The sequence below is a fragment of the Bactrocera oleae genome, chromosome 6 (genome assembly GCF_042242935.1).
Source record: "Bactrocera oleae isolate idBacOlea1 chromosome 6, idBacOlea1, whole genome shotgun sequence".
In the NCBI taxonomy this organism is placed as follows: Eukaryota; Metazoa; Arthropoda; class Insecta; order Diptera; family Tephritidae; genus Bactrocera; species Bactrocera oleae.
In genome coordinates, this window is record NC_091540.1 from 4085230 (window position 1) to 4106410 (window position 21181).

The window sequence follows — 21181 nt, forward strand, 5'->3', positions numbered from 1 at the left end:
CTATTATTAGTAAGGTCAGCGTGATTTACGCACTAGATTCAACATAACATATGTATATAATATAACTCATCTCATTTTTATTGCACTGAATTCGGTCTTAGTCACGTTTTGTAAAACTCTGGAAAATCTTTCGATTTTCCACCGGATCTCCTTGTGGCAACAATTACGGCAACAACTCTAGCGAATCCACCGGACCCAATTGTATTTGAAATGTGATTTATAAATTGAGCTTAAAGCTCTAAATATAGAAGCTCTCAAACTACATTGATAACGTTGAAATATCTTTCAGTAACTAGCCCAGAAAGCTAAGCTGACTTTTGTTATTCTTTAGTTGTAGGAGTACAGCACAACACATTCAAGAAAGGTCTGACAAAGTTGAAATTTCTCTCCATTACGACCCTGAACACCCATGAGAGGTGCTGTCGAAAGCTTTTCAAAAAAGCTTTAGAAAATACTGCTGAGTTAACAGCCGATATAAATCCGATACCGTTTAGGTTATGTAAACTGGAGTACCGCCGGAACTGTGTTCCATAAGTATCGATATTAACGACAATGACGTTTTATGAAATGTGTTTGTGACTTATGTATGCTCGACAATATTATATCTTGGTTCAAGGTCCGCAAAGCATCCTTCAAAACAATCGACTCTGGTGGAGATCAAAACGAGAGTTGTACACCCATGTAAACCCAACGTAAAGCGAGTTTCCTCGAGTTGAGTCCCCCATTACGTCGAGTATTCTCAGTATATGGTGACTGTCATCATTGCTTCCGATATATTTGAAAGAATGTTCCATTGGCGCCCGGTTTTTCCCCGTTCAAACCTAAGCTACCACTCATAGAGATTGCTATGTTGGATGAGGATGAATGAATTCGTCATGCACAGAAATAAGAACTAGTCCTGTCTGGATTGCATAAGTTGCATAGTTGGTCACGGAATGATAATTCCCACCAAATCAAAACTCAGCAACCAAAGGGCGCTTCAGCCACATCGACTACCAATTAAGAATTCTGATGCTTTGCAATCTGAGCTAATTACTGACGGCCCATTTATTTTATCGTCACCATTTGTGACAGTCAGGCGACGCAATCATTTATATTTTTAATTAGTAAAGTACTACTCGATGCAGAACAACAAGCTTGACAAGTAAAGCGTACGCTGCGCATGCGCTGACACCGGCATTGTCTCTGCGGGCTAAAAAAAAAGGAGTTGTTATTTATTAAAGCTGAACACTGTCCGCTTCTTCCGCGCTGTTCTAGCACAGTTTACCTATCCGAATTCTATTTATTTAGTTCGCTGTGTACGTCATGGTTATCTCTTGAGTGAGTTGCTTAAATTTGCATGGGTAATTAGTGCACAAAAAGCAGCACAAATGCAACACACTGACAAGTCGAAAATTTGTAGCGTGCGATAAAAGCGTCTGGTAGTAGGATACCCAAAGTCAACATGGCATAGATAAAAGGATTATAGCACGCACACATTCAAAGTATGAGGCATCGTTCCGCACGCATATGGCTTATACACGCAAATGCTTTGCTTTGTGCAGCGCATGCGCATGCGCGCGCACGCACACGCCAACAGTCGCTTCGATTTACATAGTTTTTAGCCAACATGTTAGCCAGCTGTCGCTGCGCACGATATGCCCAGCGCAAAATGCAATTCGACAGCCCGCTAAGATTAGGCACCAAAGTTATCTCCTGCGTGCCGCGATCCCTGCCGCAGTCGGGCGGTCAGTTGTCGCTGTTGCAGCGGAAAAATTAAGCGCATTTGCTCAAAAGCTTGACTTGAATTGCGGCATTGGTGGCACTTTGCATGCTACGAAAGGTAAAATATTATATAATATAGTATGTGTTCGAAAAAAATTACCCTTTTCTATTTTTTGGCTCTTCACATATTTCATCCGTTTTATCCGATACATTTGATAGTTCGTTTAAGTAGTTAGCTGACGTTTACAGAAAGTTTTAGAGCTGTATAAGTTTATCCGTCTTATCCGCAGTAAGCTTTTTGCGTTTATGTTTCTTAAAAACGCTTAAAGTATATACACAATTAACTTAAGTACTTCGGATACAACCGGATAAAATTTATTTTTATCCGAAATGTGAAAATTGCATATATTGTGTTTAAATTATAATTTTTATTTAAATAGTAAACTTTAATTGTTATCCGTAACATAAAAATTCAATACAACATATTTACTGTTTACCGGAAATATTAAAATTGCTTAAACTATACCAAAATTTGCATTTTTCAAAAAATACGTTTCTTTGCAAAATAATAGTTTCATATATTATTAACTCAAAAATTAATTTTCCGCTAATATTACATGTAGCGTACCACAAGCTTATGGTAAATACCACTTTGTTTTTTGATTTTCCATGCCCTCAACTTTTAAAACCGAATAACTTTCAAATCAGCTAACCATCTTCATACATCTTCGCACTGCCAGCTTAAGTTTATTTGTTATTTCTATTTGCATCCATGAATATACATATATATCTATATTTTTTGCCTTTGGATTGCTTTTCCTAGTTTTGCCTAAACGTTTCCTAGTTCAACCCTTTGCCATGCCAACTGCCTACTGTCACTCACTAGTGTTTACTACGTTTTGCCGCCATCGCCGATTCATGGCCTTAAGTGTAGTTTAGTGCCATCATGCCATTTCATTTCAAAGTTGAAAAGCGCAGTCAAAAAGCGATAAATAAATGGCAAAAGTTAATTGGTTTATGTCAATCTTGAGGGCAGAAAATTGCCCGCATCGCCAGACACACGAACAGCGCAAACACACATGTGGCATGAACTCGACCGCTCTATATATACTCGTACATATGCATATGAGTACCTGTGAGAGTGTGTTGCAAGTGCATCACTCCTGCAACTGTGACTACTCCCTCCTAGCGCACTTGCCATATCCGCGTACGCTTTAGTTCATCCCGTAAGTTGGACGTAAGGAATTTTTATGCAGAATAAAGACATTACACGGACAGCGCTTCCACCCCGCCTGCTCTTTCAACAGGCACTATGGCTATGCAATTTCCAACAAACCAGCGTCGACTGACAGAGAACTTTGCTTGGTGCAAGCTTTGTTTTTACTTTAATTCTACATTTCTGCTGGTAGGCAAATTGGACGTCTTTACTCACACGCTGATACCGAATAATTGTTGGATATTGCTGGCTTCTTGAATGATTTACGTTCCTCCGCCACAAAAAAAAAACTCAAATAAAGCAAAAGCAACGCACAGAAAAATATGCTAAAGTAAGGACTCCAATGTTGAAATGACAGATTATCGAACGAAAGAATGTGATTTATGTGGTGACTAAAAGCCATACGGAATTCCGTACAACATTGTTATTTTAATTGCTTTGTTTTGAAGTGAGGCGCTTCAAAGATAGTTATAAACATATGCAACGCATGATTCAAAGTAAAATTTGCATAAAAAAATGTACCCAAATCACTTTATTAAGACCAAATAATAACCAATATAATTTATCCGGATTATCCGGTTAGAAAAATAGTAACAAAAATGTGGAATTTATGAAATAATGCAAAAAGATTATCAATTTATGAGATCTTGATAACAGATACAAATTATCCGAACTATCCGGCGAGTTAAAAACCTTAAGAATACACCTACAACTTAATTTAATGCAAAAATTATATAACAACCTAACTATAATATATTTACTGCTACAGTATATCCGAATTATCCGGTGAGAAATTTTTCTTAGAAAAATAAGTAAATTATATAATAACACATCATATTTATATTCATAGATTATCCGTATTATCCTGAGTGCATAAAACCTTAAATTTTCTACGCTTGGTAAAAAAAATTAAATATTGGTGATGAAAAACTTCTATCTCTCTCCCAAAATATTTCTATAGAATATATTTTATAAAACCGAAAGTCACAAGCCTATACTTTGTTGTTTTTGATAACTCGGAATAACTTCCAGTTGCAAGGAAATCTATTTTTCGTATTTAAATATTTATTAGATAAGTTCAATAAACTAAAAAAAAATGTGGCATTATCCGTAAAAATCTTTTATAAATTATATCAAGTATCGATTCTTGAATCTGTAGTGCTTACAATTTTTAATAATCTTTCTATGATGTATTGCAAAAAAATATTTGATGTTTTAATAAAAATTATGAAATTTATACACAGAAGAGAAGAAACATATGTATATAAGGAAATAGGTGTTAAAAATACGTTTTGAGGTATTTAACATAGCTCGGATATATTTTAACAGGTCTGTGAAGGCTCACAATTACTCATTACACATAAGAAATATATTTACATGTTGAAATTACATCTAAATACCCCTTTCAAAGATTCGGATAATGCTTAAAATCACTTTGCACTTTAATACTAACAAAATTAATTCAGATATTTTTGAAAATTATACTGCGGATAACCCCGGATAATCAAAATGTATATTAAACCTTCAAATTAGTTTGAACTTGGTTGCAAATTTAAGTTGCGATAATGCGTATAACGTTCGACCACTTCGGATAACGTATTTTCCAACCTAAAAGCTAAGCAGTTATGCATTATTGACCAAATCAATACAAACGTTTGTGTGGATAATGTTTAAAATCATTTTATTTATACTCTACTAATAAAATTAGTTCAAACTTATTTGGAAATCCTACTTTGAACAGAACGAATAACCCTGGATAACAAAAATATATATTATAACTGCGAAATCAGTTTCAACTTGCAACCTATTAGCTACGCAACTTAAATTATACACCAAAACAATACTGACAAGTGTTGAAATGCATTTATAAATAATCGTTGACACTTTCTATCTAATCTAATCTTTCACACTAATAAATGTTTTGTGAACGTTTTTATTAGCAAAAGAACCTAATAATAACAGAATGAGTTCAGACTTATTTCAAAGTTTGGATAACATGGGTAATTCCGGATAATCTGAATATGTATTAAATTTGTTTAAAATTATTTAAAAATTGAAACTTGGGTAACATGTATAACGTCTGACTATGCAGCGTAAATTATCAAAATTAGTGCAAAAGAGACTCATGACTCACACCATAGGTTAATTAGAATTTGGAAAGTACTTGTAAATACTAGTTGACACTACTTTCGTGTTAATTAATGTTCTGTACATATGTGTCATTTGTTCGGCAGTTGTGAAACTTTCCAAATGAGGGAGTTTATAGTGCGAAAGTTTATTACAGCTTTCAAAAAAGCTACATATGCCTGCATTATTTAGAAAGATTAGTAAATATAAACAGTTTGTTCCAGCAGCTGAGAAGTGTCACATTCTCTTTTTCCCAGTTGCATGGAAATTGCATGAAGAAGTGTGCAACACTGCCATTTATTAGCGCTAAAATTGTGCGAAAACACACATTAGAGTCGCAACGAAGTTAGATTCTACTGTCGCACATTTTATTTTATTTTATTTCGGTTTCACCAGAAAAAAATATATATTTTATTTCTGTCGCAATTACGGCTTTTGCATATTTTTATGTTTTTATGAATTTTATCGCCTTGAAAATTTCCTAGTAAATTGCCATGGCAGTGCAAGTGTGAGACGTCAACTGGAGCTCGACTGTGTCGTCAGCATTTATGACTACATGTGACGACTGTGACTGTGTGACATGACTGTATATTGCTGTACGTATGTATGTATGGGTGATTTACTAGTTGCCTGCCGGTCTGTCCAAACATTTGACAATTATATGGTACCTCTAGCAGATGCTGACTGTTGTTTGTTGTACAAACGTTCCGAACTCAAGTTGGCATTGGACCCAGTTCAGCTGCGATTCAGCGACACAAACGAGACTGTTTGTCAAATAGTAGTGAATTTTTTCCAGGAAACTACGAAACATATAAAAAAGCAAATAAACAAAGACAGCATATTGCTACCGCCGCCCGTGCAACACTCTCTGCGGCGCCTAAACACAGCGCATAACTCATTAGAGCACGGCTTCTAACTATATTCCTACATATATAGTAGTAGTGGTTGTGCGCATAGTTTCTAGTGTCTCAAATATTACTCTACTATGAGAGCTCCTTTTACTTCAATTATCACATTTCAGAAATGGTCACGGACCACGAAATCTTAACTGACGATATGCGGCAAGCGGAAAGATGGAATGACGAGATGACGACAAGATGGGTGGCAGCGCACACAAGCGGACACGGCATACAGTGGTAGCGTGGCTAGTAGTAGGAACTTGGGATACGCGCACTCGAACACAGTAGCTGGTGCATGCGTCACACCTACTGGCAACACGAACATAGCACAAGGTAATGTTGGTGGAAAATCTAAGCGCAAGTGTGGCTGTTGAAAGCGCTATGACATTGTCTCTGTTCCAACTTAGTTGACTGATGCTACTGTCCACTAATATTGCAGGCGCGACTTAGTCTTCATGCCAGCTCCAGTGCCACTATATATACATATATACATCAGAATATGATGATGCGCCACTGTAAAGTCTTTAGCATATTTGTTATTCCTGCAGCAATTCCTTGTGGCAGCTATAGCTTTGCCACATTGTTGCCATATATCTTGTTTGTTGACATTTATGACATGTGCACATGAGATTTGACAGTTTGCAATGCAAAAACGAATTCTTCCTAAACTACTTCCTACATACATATGTAGGTATATATATCTACAATTGAATGGATGTGCATATAATTAATTTTTTGTTATTTCCTCACTTGTAATATTTTCGGTTTGCGGTCTCATCGTTGCCTACGATAAGGCGGTATATGCAACAGTTGGACAAATGTTGTCTATGGTACTGCAAGGCATTGACATTCAACACTCGTTTCGTGCTGTGAAGTCACATTGCTTAGTTCATTGTAAATTTTCATATGTTTTTATACACTCTAGTGTGATTCTATGGAAATTTGGTAATGGAATGGATATTACAATTTAGCCAGAAATATATCTGAATTAAAAAATTGTTATCCGAAGTTATCCGGTACTGAGAGTCTCCAGAGTCAACCTTACACCTTTGAGATATTTAATGGTGATAGAAATTTATTATCCGCGTTTATCCGCATTATCCGTGTATTGAAAAACTTGCTCTATATACAAATTTGGTAATCAAATGCATGTGAGACTTTGATGAGAAATATATCTGATGCAAAAAAATATTTATTCTAAGTTATCCGGAAAACATTTTGAGAGATTGCGATAATCTTACACCTTTACCGTAATTAACTGTGATTAGAACTTATTACTCGCGCTTATCCGCATGATCTAGTGCAGAGAAAAACTCAATAGTGATATAGATTTATTATCCGCGCTTATCCGTATTATCCGAAAATGGCAAAATTTTATTAAATTATACTAAAAATAATTTTGTTGCAAAAAATTATATCAATTTGTAGTTTTTGAAATTTTGTAACTTTAAACAGTTTGATTCGAATGCCTGTATCTATTTTCATTTTTTAATGTGAATTTTTTTGATTTTATCTAAGAGTATATATATTTACAATGTAACTATTTACAAAAAAATGCTCGAAAAGTTATTATATACCAAATTTTCTCAACTGAATAGACAAAATATTTATCGGCATGGTATTTCAATATTTATGTATATATATTATTACATAAAAAATATTTTTTTTGTGGGTAAAAATAGTTATTATAGTTTAACATTACATTTTAAACTGGCAAAAATTATTGAGTGTTTAACAAATAGTTCCAATAATGTAAATTCTTCTTCCGCATAAACCGGATAAAACTTTGGTTTAAACATCATTTTGGATAAGACGGATAAAACTATTTTTTATAGCAATTATTTATTTCAGGTGTAAAAAATAGATGCAACATTGTAAAGTATCACTTGGATAAGCCGATTAAAGTTTTGTATGGCAATTGTTTCTTTCGAGTGCCACAAACGGTTGGAAAAATGTAAATTTCCGTTTGAATATACCGTATAAAAACAAATTACATTGCAAAAGTAATAGTTGGGGCTTTTTATAGACAAAATAGCATAACATTCACATAGTTTATCCTTCGGATAAAGTGAATAATTTGTATTTTTGCTATGAAAGCATTTTTAAAGATTAATTTATAGAATTTAATATTGTAATATAACCTGGATAAAAAAAAACATTTTATCCGAACTGTTTGAAATGCTTTATTCGATAAGTTATACAACAATTTTTTGGCTTAATATAATTTATTTACAATACCAAAGTAAAAATTTTTTAACTACAACACACTTTATATTTTATCATATCTGCTTCTCTTTAGATTAATTAAAAATGTCCACACTCACTAAGTGGCACATTTGAAAGCATCTTACCAAAACTTTAATATTCTGCTTGTACAGCCAGTTGTTTAAACATTTTGATGAGCAAATGTTATCGAGCGAAATGATTGACTTAATTTGACAGCCAACAGACGACATTAATAAAATGGAGAAACCCAAAAAAAAATAAAAACAACTATCTCGCATGAAAAAAATTGAACGAAAGCGCAAAGGTAGAGGAACATTCTATCGCTGATTGACGGCACACACATACATCCAACACATACATATCTTTTACTTATCTTCTTGTTTTTTCACATCTGATAGCTCGCTTTATATTTTCGACTTTTGCTGCCTGCTGCTGCAATGCTTGACTGGCGATGAAAGTGCCTCCAAGGCACTAAGTATACACACATACACATATGTATGTACCAGTATGTGAGGCAGCATGCCAAAGGGTGAATGTGTCACATGTTGAAAAATACATTTCACATTTTCAATTTTTCTGCGACTTTTTTAATCCGAACACTCCATTGCTTGCAAAAAAAAAACACAGTTCAGGTAGATGTATACGTGTATAGCTGTGTGTGTGCCACTGACCGGTAAAAAGTGGCAAAATTAAGTTTACGGATGCGCTTGTTGCCGCCGTATTCCGGAGACACTGTTGCCACTGGCGCTATGCTGCCATTGGCGCTTCTGTGCTGTGCTATGCTATGCGATGTTGTGTGCCATGTACTGTGTACAGCCACGGCCGCCGTGACATGTCAACAGCATTTAAAATTGATTGATGGCTGGATGGGGAAAAAATGTTAGCTTAATGATTTGGCTTTCAGAATTTTTGCAATTTTTTCTCGCTCTGTTTTTTGTATACAGTTACATGTGTTGGTATGTATGTGCCATTTGTTTTTCGAAGTTTCGCTTGCCTGTTCATCTCTTGCCATTACCTTTCATTTCCTACTCCTATTTCATCACATTTCGGTTACATTTGGGAATTGTCATTGCTTGTTTTAAATCCGTTTACTTTTTAATGTTTTAATTTTGTGTTCTTTTTTCCATTTTCTATTTGGCCCCTTTGTCACATTTGAACGAAGCGCTAGCAAGTGAAAGCATTCAACCTACTTTTTAGGCTAAAAAAGAAAATGTTTATGCGGAAAAATTGAGTTTGTGCTCAATTTAAATATTTTTTGCAAATTTTTTGCGTAAAAAAACTAAGTCTAAATTAGATTATTTCTTAGTCTAGTTGTTTAGCAATTCATTATTATAATTCAATAAAATAAAAGTAGTGTTTTCTTACAATTTATTTATTTTTCAGCTTATCCATGTTAAAAAAATATCGAACTAGAAAAGATGATGAAATCATAGTGAAATAAAAGCGTCTTCAAGAGTGGTTGTAAATATGGTTATTCGCTGCTATCCGAAAGTATAACAAAGGATCCCAATTGTAAAAATAATGAGTTTAAACAATTTACGTCAAGAATAGTCTGCATAATGTTTATCCGGGGTTATCTAACATGATAAAAAATTAGCTTAACTGTAGAAGTAACGAATTTAAACATTTAGTTTCAAGAGTAACTGGAATAATGTTTATCCGGTGATATCCGAGATTATAAAAATTATCCGAATTGAGAATTTAATGAAGACGCAGTGCTCCCTTTTGTATTTATAATTACATTTTTTATCCGACTTGCTTAGATTAACTATTCCTCATCATTTTATAGTTAAACTAAATGAAAGTAGTGTTTTCTTACAATTTATTTATTTTCCAATTTATTGGTGCCTAAATAATTACGAACTAGATAAGATTTTTGACTTCTTGTAGTGAAACTAAAACAACTACAGGCTTTAGAAAATATTCACAACAACATTATTACAGTATGTATATCATTTATTAGAATATTATTCGCACGGTAAGATCAACTAAATCAGTTACAATACAGCCAATTATAAAACATCCATCAAAACGACTTACAATGTTACACTTTATGTGCACCACCTGACACCTGATGTGGCTCTTATAGCTGCAACAATAGCAGTAGCAGCAACTACTATACTTCGTGGCAACATAAAATGTGAGCAGAAAAAATTGTATGAAGTGCGCAAATGAGTATGTCAGCAACTGACGGCTAAAGGGCTATTATCATTTGCAGCAACAACATAATAATAGCCATCAAGCAACATCATTACTAAATATATATATATTTTGTATGTGCATATACAGTAGAGGATCTACCTGCAGTAGACAGCAACAGCAGCAGCAGCAACTTCGCACATTAGCACCTTGCAAAAACGCAAATTAACAACACTTCATGCTAAATTCTCATCGGCTGTTGCTGCTATGCAATGCTTTTTCGCTGTATTTCGCTTTCATTTCGCTCGAGGGCGTTCCAATGCAGATTTTTGTACCACTTTTTTTTGTGAGTTCTTTCACGTGTTGTCAACATGTTGATTGCATTACATATCTTAATCCCTGCTACAGTCTGAAGCATTTTGTTGCAGTTTAGTTAAGAAAAAGTTGGCCAAAAGCATGGTGCTGGTGGAGAAGGGATCAAAAAATGTGAGAGTCTGTCTTATTACATGCACATTTCTGCTAAGTAATCCGTCTGCTCACGCTGTGCCCATTGCTTCCGCTACGGAACCATACTGAAGCGATTTGCAAGGTACTTAATTCAAGGTTGCAAGTGCGGTAGTATAGTAAATGACTTGCAAGACATCCATAGCTACATACATATGTATAGTCTATATGTATTTTTAATAAAGCGATGCTAAGTTCACTGTTGACAGAAGGTGTTAGCAGCGCTTAATTATGTGCGGTAGTATTTAAGGAAAGCATATTTTATTTGGTTTGAGTTTTTACAATGAAAGAAGGTACAAATAATCAAACGCTGACTACAGTTAAGTACTAAAAACTTAAATTACTGTTTTTTTACATTTATCTATGTTATCCGAATTTTATCCGTTTTATCCGGATTTCAAAATATAACTCATTTACGGTGTACAATGTTAGTGGAAAACATTTCTCAACATAACTCGCATATCCGGGTGTTAAATATCGCATACAGCTCCGGAATAGAAGTAAAACTTGCTTTTCCAAATAGGTGCAACAATTGCTTTTGTTAAATGTAGAACTACATTATAGATCTTATTATCTATTACTCATAGTCGAACTTTTAGATCTGGTCTACAGTACTTAAAGACATGATATTTTATGATAGTGGTATTTAAATTACAAAGGAATAGGTAGAAAGCACACAAAGCAATACAAATTTTATAAAGTTTCAAGTTTTCATTCAAAACTTTACAATTGTCTTGCTGTTTTTAGACACTGGACATATTATATATAAAACATTACGGTTATCCGTTTTTGAATCTATGTAGCAAATACAATCGAATAAATTGTTATCCGGTTATTGCCGATAAGAAATAAAATAAAAAAGTATGAAACGTGCTAAGGAAATGTTATGCGAATTTTTCAAAATATATAATTTTTAAACGCTATTCTTCTTAAAAAAGTAAATAATAATAAGAATTGAGTTATCCGTTCTTTTAATTTAGTAATTATTAATAAGTTAAAAACTTATTGTGAAAAATGTGGGAAAACAAATGGAAACATATGTTATCCGTGTTATACGGAGGTATGAATAAAGTGAAAATATTATTTCTAAATGCTGTTCTATTTTAATATGTAATAACAATCATTTTTAAGTTATTCGTTTTTAAAAATTGGACAATTATCAATCAGATTGCAGTTTTATGTAATCTTTTTACGAAATGAAATTGAAAATAATGTTATCTTTTTATCCTGTAGAAATGGATAAGGAAAAAAATAATTTTTAAAGCTATTCTGGCTTGCTAGAATAAATCATTAGCGGTGTATATACATATTAATTAAATTCCGATACTCATATACCATACATACATACAAGTATAATGTCTGATTGTAAAACTATCTTACGAGTATTTCTCAGGCTCCAAGCAAATGTTATCGACTTTTTTATAAAGTAAAAACTGCCTTAATGACATATTTCCCACTTCAAACCGAAATCACGTATGCACATTGAAAACACGCACACACCAACACACATTTGCAAACAAAAAGCAAAAAAATGCATGTGAATGAATGCAATGTGGCAACACAGCTATATCAAAAGGCGCGCTATTGTTTTTGTCTGTATATTTGTATGTGTTGCATATGCATAAATATTAACGTACGTGCGGCAAAACAGTTATCCTTACGCGTTCAAGCAAGACCAAGTTATTACAGTTGTGTTATTGTGACCAATTTTGCCTGCCACTTGGCCTAAAGTGCCAAAGGCCCAGAGGCCTTCAAAACTTTATAGTTAATAATAACTCACTACATGATACTTATTTGTTGTTGTTGTTGTTGTCGCTGTTCTTGTTTTAGTGCATATTCATACTCATTCATATGCAAAAAGCATAGCGGCAAAGCTGCGCGATGGACTGACTGTGTGTGGTGATGAGGCAATGCAGGAGAATACAAACATGCCATACATATGGTAGATTGTCAGGAAGATAAGAGTGTAGGAGCGTAATTGCTGGCATGCGGTGGACAATAAGTATAGGGTTCAACTTGTATTTGTTTGTTGTAATTTAATATCACTTTTCCATAGAGGAAAAAGAGGCAGAATTTACTTATTTCAGATTAGATTGGATACATAAAGTTATGTTAAGTTAAGTTTGTATAAAGATAAGAGGTTAAGTTATGTTAAGTTGATTATGTTTTGTAAATAAAAAAGTAAGTTATACAAGAAAACACTTTTACTTCCGACGCGCGTCCCGCTGATCATTTATACATATATTGTATAGGGTCTCCAACGTTTCCTTCTGGATGTTACAAGCTGCGTGGCAAACTTAATTTACCTTGTTCAGGGTCTAAAGATAGTAGTTTAGGTTAACTGAGGTGAACATGTATGTGACATATATCAAGTAAAGTGAAGTTACGCCTAGTGTAAGTAAATTATACAATATAATATAGGTTAGGTTAAATTCAAAACTTTGCACCCTTTATGCAAGCTCTATCTTCGTGTTTATATCTTCTCATCACTCGCAATAATTTCGCACGCAATCGCACGAATTCAGCTACTGCACGAAACGTCAACTTGTTGCGACTTTTAGCCCCGCTATCAAAACCCACCGACACTTCGCTACCAGACTTAGCAGTGTGCTCTAAAAGCCATATAAAATTTATTAGCGACGCACGCACGAATTGACGATCTGCCAAAACAAGCTTTTCGTAGCTTTTTTTTTCGTAACTTTTCGTCTGGCAATTGTGGTCGATGCGGCTAAATTTCCCTGCTTTGCCTACATAGTATTTTTTGGATTTTGGTTTTTCTGCTCGCCACACATGCAAATGTGGCACGCATGCGCTGCAGCTTACTTCACATAACCTCAACTGTTATTGCATTGTTGTTGGTTTTTGTTTTTTTTGCACTTTGTGAAGGTGAAAAATTGCGAAATGCATCAGATAAATGACTTTTGCGGTTTTCGTAAAGTGTTTTTCCTTTTCTTCATATTTTTGTTTTATTACTTTAATGTCAGATCTTGATGTCTTCTGCGGTGACACGCACTCACGCAGCATTGCGCTAACCGCAACGATTTGCATGCGGGGTCATAGGTGATGCGCTGGTGGAAACATTAATATTATTAGCGGGCTTATGAAGGTCTCTAAGGAAAGAGGGCGAATCACATACTTGTATGTATGCATAATAGCGGTGAATGCGTGTAAGATGAAGCGGAATTGATATTTATTTCAAAACAACAATTTTTACTAGGAAATAGTTTAGTTTCAGGAAGTGGGTAAAGGGTCTTAACTGCATTGAGTAGAGAAAGTAGTAAGTTAGAAACGAAAACAAAATGCTCTATCTTTCAATTAATCTTGGAAGGTTTTTGTGTTCGGACAGTTGCAATTTTACTTTAAAGAAATTTCACGATTTTGACGTGCCTAACTCTGGTAATATATATAATATATTATATATAAATATATGTATATAAACATATACCTAAGTATATGTGGACCACAAAACTCTTGTTCTGGTCGATTAATTTAAGTATGGTGACTTTATTAAAGGTAAGGACCTAAAATAGTTTTGCATATAGCTCATTCCTAATTCGCACACTTCTGTCAAAGCGTACCAAACTTCGTCTACATTTTGTTCGTAAAAGGGCTTATAACAAGTTCTTAATTGATTCTTTTACTTCATAATATTGAGTATTTAAACTGAAACATAGCATTCATTACAGAAAATACGATTACCAAAGCTTACATTTCTGCCCACATCCTGCATTAAGAAATCTTTCACAATAATAAAACTTGAATTTTTTAGAAATTCTATTACTTTAGCGCACATATAATGAATAAAAATCGTAAGGGTTTTACGAAAATATTCAGAAAATTTATGTTTGCGCCTATTTATATGCAACTATATTAAAAAATAATTTACAATTCTTTAAAAAATTGTTGAACTTTCATATATTTAATACTGGCAGCTTACCACAATATTGCTAGAATAGCTTAAGCTTAGTTACTTGTAAACTTCGCTGAAAGATTTCCTACTCATTAGCTTTTTTTTTAATTTTGAACGGCTCAAAACGCTTGCTTTATTATTTCCTAGCCTACAAATTTGCATGTGCACATGCAATGGATTTGCATAAATGCAAATAAATATTACAACAATAACAACAAAATACAATTATTTGCATATCACAACTAAGTGGAAGATATGTTATGTATAAAGCGGCAATGCCATGGCTAAACGCTCAACTCATAAAAGCATAAACGTGTAGCAAATAAAATGAGCGCTTCAAGAAAAAAAAAAGCACACATACTAGAATTAAATTGAGATCTCCACATGGCATGCAACATACGAGTATTGAGTTGTTATTGTTGTAGTGGCAACACACTAGCGGTAGTTGCTGCACACGCGCTGGCAGCAAACGTGAAGAAGAGAAGTATCAATAACCTCGCATCACGGGCGAGACTTATAAATGCCCTAAAAGCTATAAATTTTCAGGTCAGTCAGTCGGCGCGATGAGCGGCGGTGATTTACATGCATGCATGGCAAACATACAACAACAACAATAACACATGGAGGCTAACAGAGCAGCCGCATTAATCGGCAGTTGGCATGTGCCACACGAGTATTTGCAGTGCATGGCCAGCAGCGGCTGAAGCAACAATGTCGATAGCGGCAACAACAACAACAATGCACAGCAACAATAAGTACGACAGTCATCAGCGTCATTGCGTGCAATTTTCGCATTGTTTCAGCTGCTTTTATGCCGATTGATTTGCGCCAGCGCATATATTACTTGGCAATTTTTCTGGTTTTAAATTTAAATGCGCTTTTTCCCCGCCACATTTGTGCACTTTTCGAATTGGTTTGTTCGTTTTGCAGCGCAATTTTCATGTGGTAAATTGAAGTTGCATGTTCGGCACAACAATACGCAACTAAATGCTGCCATACATCAATTGGCTCGCATGTATTTATTGTCTGCCGTGCGCCGAGCAAACAGCCGCAAATGCTTGCTGGGCGCTTCTCTACACTGCTATGCTGTACTGTGCTCAGCTCTGTTGTTCTCTGCGGTTGCCTACTGTTCTTTTTTAATTAAAACACTAACAGTACACAAATTAAAATTTTGCAAACGAGCTTTGCATCTGCTCGGCGCTGCCGCTGCTGCCTCGCCACAAATGCAAATAAAACGTTACACTTAGCACTCAGCACACGTAAGTGGTTAAATACCTGCAGACAGACAAACACATATATAAGCATAGCGTAGAACTATTTTCATTTGTTCAGTTGATGGCTCGAGCTGTGGCATGCAATGATGCATTTTTGCATTTTACATCACTGAATTGCCTAGATGCGGTGCTAGTTATGTGTATGTGTGTATATTACATGTGTGCATGCGTGTATGCCGGCTTGCATGCAGCTTGTTTGCATATCGGACTTTGCATTCAATTGCAGTTTTAATTAAATGTGACCGAGATGGGTTTGCCCAAAATGAAATGCAAACGGCACAAACAGTTAGGAAGCAAAAAATCCAAATCCAAATCGAAATTAAAATAAAAAATAGAAAATAAAAAATTGAAAAACAAGAAAAAAAGTTATTGTAACATCGGCTGTTTCGTAACAGGTGCATTTCTTAAAGCATAAAAGGGTATAAAAAGATGTTTACCTTGATTTTGATCGATCAGTTTGTATGACAACTATATGCTATAGTAGTCCGATATCGACGGTTCACATAAATTAGCAGCTTCTTGGGGATAAATAGACGTATTCAATATTTCAGATCGTTATCTCGAAAATTGAAGAACTAGTTAGCGTATATACAGGCAGACGGATGGAGAAACATGGATTTTTTTACCATTATTTTGAGATATGAAACAAAATTTCCTAATTTATAATAATCTAAAACTGACGTGATTTCAACTTTTTACAACTGTTTCAAAACAAAAAAATTACTGTGGCGTAATTTTCTAAAAGAATCTCATCATCATCGCGTACTTTGACAGTAAAAAGCTTGGCTTGATTTAGCACTTATTCTTACTTATCAGTAAAAAAAAAAATAAATAAAATGGCTGAACTTCTTCAAAACAAAAATGCTTTAGAGATTTCAAATTCACTGGCTAAAAGTAAAAAAAAATATGCATATTGTATAAAGAGCGCTCAACAGAATTGCTTCCTTCAAAAATTTAAGTTTCGTTCTGTCTACATAATTAACAAAAAAAAACATGTAAAATAAACTGGAATATTCACGCACCTTCTTCACTTGTATCCCCCGTAATAACTGGCGTGACCTCATCCTCCGATGGTGATTCTACAATGCCACCTACTTCGATGACACTTTGCACCGAATCTGCCGAAGACGATGTTGACACAAATGTCGCAGACGCTGTTGTTGGTGTAGTTGTTTGTGACATATGCATGCCATCGCCAACACGTTCTGTTTTCCTTAATTTCTCTGTCGACGCGTTGGATATATTTTGTGGCTCATTTGGCAAATTAATAGTCTCCAAATGCAGCTCCGAAGCGATCGCACCGCTGCTGCTGCTACTGCTCAGCACATCGGCGACTGCTTGTTTCGGTGTATTGACCGCCATTTCCGTTGGCAAATCTTCGCTAGCGAGGTTAATGATTGCTGGCTGTTTGCTATTGTTGTTGCTATCGTCAAATTGCTGCTGTTCTACGCCAACGATAATGCGCTCGAGCTTCGGTTGTGTTGCTGGGTGGGCGGCGTCGACGGCGGCGACGGCGGTGGGGTTTTGTTGGAGTTTTTGTTTGTTAATTGGGATTTCTAATTTAGTTGTTTGCAGTTTTGCTGCGCTCGTTGTGTGGTCCCCGGTGGCAGTGTTGCTGTGCACTTCGATTGAGCCACGTTTTTTTGGTGTTGGCGTGGGTGTGTTAGTAGTCGCAGGTGTGGGTACCTTATTGCTGTTCGTACTCTCTGTGGATTTGTGCTCACGCTTCTGCGGTATGGGTGGCGTTGCCGCAGATTTGGTTGCACTCGTTGTGTTGACCTCTACGGTAGGTTTGGATTTTTGAACTGACGTTGGCAGATTAATCTTGATGTCCACAGTTTCGAACTGAGAACTGTTTTGTAGTAGCTTGACTTCCGTTTCAATTGGCGCTATAACTTCTTGGATTTCGATGACTTCTTTAGAGTTGGGCAGCGCTGGCTCAATATTTGGTACAGCAGTCAACGTTGGCATTATCGGTGGCTCGATAATATTTTTATGCAGCACATAAATTGGCTCATTATCCAACAAGTCTGGCGATACGCTGGTGGGAGTGGCAGGTTTTGCCGTTTCTTTTTTGTTGTTCACTGCTGTTTTCTTTTTCTCCAGCAGTACCCTTTCTTGTTCCATGAAATTTCGCTCTTCTGTCAAGAATCCTGCTGTCAACTTCGTAACATCGAAATTATTAGTACCGGCATGAGGCTGTTTGCGGAGGTTCGTAATGTCCTGTATGATCGCCGGTTGCTCGTGCTGGACAACCGAAATTTTACTAACATCTGCTTCACTTATCTTTACTGCTTCTATAGCTGACTGCTGGGAGTCTACGCCAACTCTCACTTCCATTTCGGACTGCAGCAGTTTCATATCCTCCACACTAACTTCCTGCTTCACTTCGCTGGTGAACGCAACTTGTTGTTCACTCTTAACATTTTCGTTTACGGTTTCGACTTGTTGCGTAACATTTTTTTCAGACTTTATTTGCTTATCATCGCCAAAATCGAAACCTTCGTCCTCGCACAACTCATGCTGAAATAGTTTTTCGGCCTCTTTCTTCACTTTCTGATAGCTTTCGATCAGCTTTTGCGCCTCCAACTCCAAGCGCCGCTCATCATCGGACTTCTTTAGCAGTTTGGCGCCCTTCTTTGGCGTCTCTTTTGTTGTTTCGCTGCGACGTGTAACCTGCTTCTCCCCATCCTTAGTCACAGTCAATGTTTCACTTAACTCACGTACGAGTGTCGGCCTATTGGCAGTCTCTTCGACATTCTCACCACCCAAAACTTGTTCGACATCCTCATATGAGTCTTGAACTAGATGCTCACACTCCATATACTCCACACCGCCCGCTTCGTTGCGTTGCAATTGTTTACCACTCTCCGATAAATTCAAAATACCCCTTTCAATACTTTGCTTATCTTGTGGATTCTCGGCTAACTCCGATATACGTGTCTCCGCAGACGCGGTGATCGTCATCGGCTGACATTTGTCGGCTGCAACACCATCAGCATCGATCACAATGCCGAGCTGATCCAATTCGTTGTCGTGACTGTGTACCTTCTTCAATTTGGCGCGCTCCTTGTGCGACTCTGTGCTGGTTTGTACCTTCTCCTCACCGGTTGCATCGCGTGTGCGTAGCTCAGTGTAGGCATTTTGTTTGCTTTCGAATTGCCGCTCCTCGAAAACAGTTATGCGTGGCGTACCTGCGCCGTTAACACGTTCAGCATACGGTTGTAGCGTAAAGGCAATGGGTTTGTTTAATTGCTCTGTCAAATTGTTGTTGAATTTTGATGGCAGTGATGTTGTGCTGCTTGTTACAGTCGTGATCTTACCACCACCAGCTGTCAGCATCTTACGCATCTCCTCCGGCAGTCCGTCTAGTGTATCTAAGCTAGAACTCTCATGTAGCTGCGAGGTCGATGTGGTAGACTTGATTACCTGCTTCTTTGTTGTAGTTGTTGTCTTAGTATGCGCCAACTTTTGTGTGGATTGACGCGTCTTAGATTTAGTCTCCGAAGTTGTGGACTCGGACTTTACCTCCGACTTTTGTTCCACACGCTCTTCCGATTTATGCTCGGTATGTGTCTCACTGGTCAGATTAGTGCTGTTAGTGCTACTGCTAGTGGTAGTTGTGGTCTCGGCGGTTTCAACTTTGGACTCATTAATCGCATGCGTCTCAGGTAATATATTCTTTATGTCCAGCTTTTTAGTTTGTTCCGCAGCTTTCATTTCATCGGAATTCATACCTACGACCTCCATGGCCGCTATTGTGGGTTTTATTACTTTCTCACTTACTAGTTCTCCGCCTAGTTGCACTTCAGCCATTGCTGGCGGCACATTGTTCGACACCTGATTAACCGTTATCACTGCTTCAATATTGTCAACAGTATTTGGCTCATTAGTCTTGGCATTTTGCATATAATTTTGTTCGGCCATAATAAACGCTGCGCTCATTTCACCCTCACTTTGGTAATTACGGTCCGACGTTGCTGCGGTCGTAATGTCACTTATCTTATCACCTTGTTTTACTTTCTTTTGTTTCATATTTTCACTTGTTATTACTTGTTGTTCATTCATTTCAGTTGCATTCTCTTTCACTGTCACTGTCTTTTCACTAACAACTTCGCTTGTCGTGCGCGTTGCGTCCACCACCGACTGCTTATCATCTTCCGCTGTATGTTCTAATTTTGTTGTAGCTTTCTCCATTTGTGGTACTGTTGGTGGTGTAACAGGTGTGCCCAAATATTGCGAATTTCGCGATTTATTTGTCACTGTCGTGTGGCTCTTAGGCTCGTGCAAGCTTTCTATGTTCACCTTTGCTGGTTGGTTTGTAGCGCGACTTGCGCCTACGGTCTCGATTGCAACGGGCTCGTCTGTCTTAACTCTCTCTGACTCTACCACGGTCTTCGTAACTTCTTCAACTCGATCTAAGCTTTGCTTCGTCTGCTCGACGTCCGTCTCTTTTGTAGTTTTTCTAACGCTTGCTACCTTTGTCTCCTTTAAGTGGTACGCGTCTATCTTTTCCTTACTTTCAGCGTTTCGTTGCTGCTCGTTGACCTTCTCGACTTCAATGTGATTCGCAGACTGCTTGTTCTGCTGCTGTTGGCTCAAATCATCCACAATTACAATCGGTCTGGAAGAAGCAACAAAATTATGATAACAAGACCGTGTCAAAACGTTTACGAATATTTAATTATTTTGAAATATGTGTGACAGCTGCTAGCAAAGCTACACAAAACAATTAGAAAAAACTTCAACTCTGCTCTCCTTTTCAACTAATTATCGCCAAGAGCCAATAACTGCAAACAACTTGTCATGTTCTTTACCGTTGTTTTGGCAATTTATCTATACTTTTTTTTGTATTTTTGTTTTTCTAAACAACACACAACACAACCACTACAGCAATCGGAAATTGCCTACACAGTTTCTAGCAAAAATTTGAATACTCGCTCATCTCTGCGGCTGTGTATTCGCTCAGCGTTCTACGTCTCTTCTGCACAATTCTGCGCTTTGTCTATCTCGCGCTTGCATTCAATCAACTAGACCTTAAATGAACTTACTTAACTAATGATTCATATAGCTTTCTGCCGTTTTCTCACCTGTAGCGCGTCAAATCAATACTTGTACTAATTACTTTTGCCCACAATGCAGAGCGTAAAGTCCCGACGTCGACGCAACATATGTCGTTGGT

General features: G+C 36.5%; 1 protein-coding gene across 2 annotated transcripts in view; it reads right to left on the reverse strand.

Moving 5' to 3' along the window:
* The window catches only part of bbg (big bang), a 277715-nt gene that overhangs the window by 211265 nt on the left and 45269 nt on the right, over window positions 1-21181 (reverse strand). For both annotated transcript variants that reach the window (XM_070111947.1, XM_070111946.1), the window contains exon 4: window positions 17022-20623. In XM_070111947.1, coding sequence (XP_069968048.1) covers window positions 17022-20623 — 3602 coding nt within the window. The remainder of the gene's footprint in view (window positions 1-17021; window positions 20624-21181) is intronic.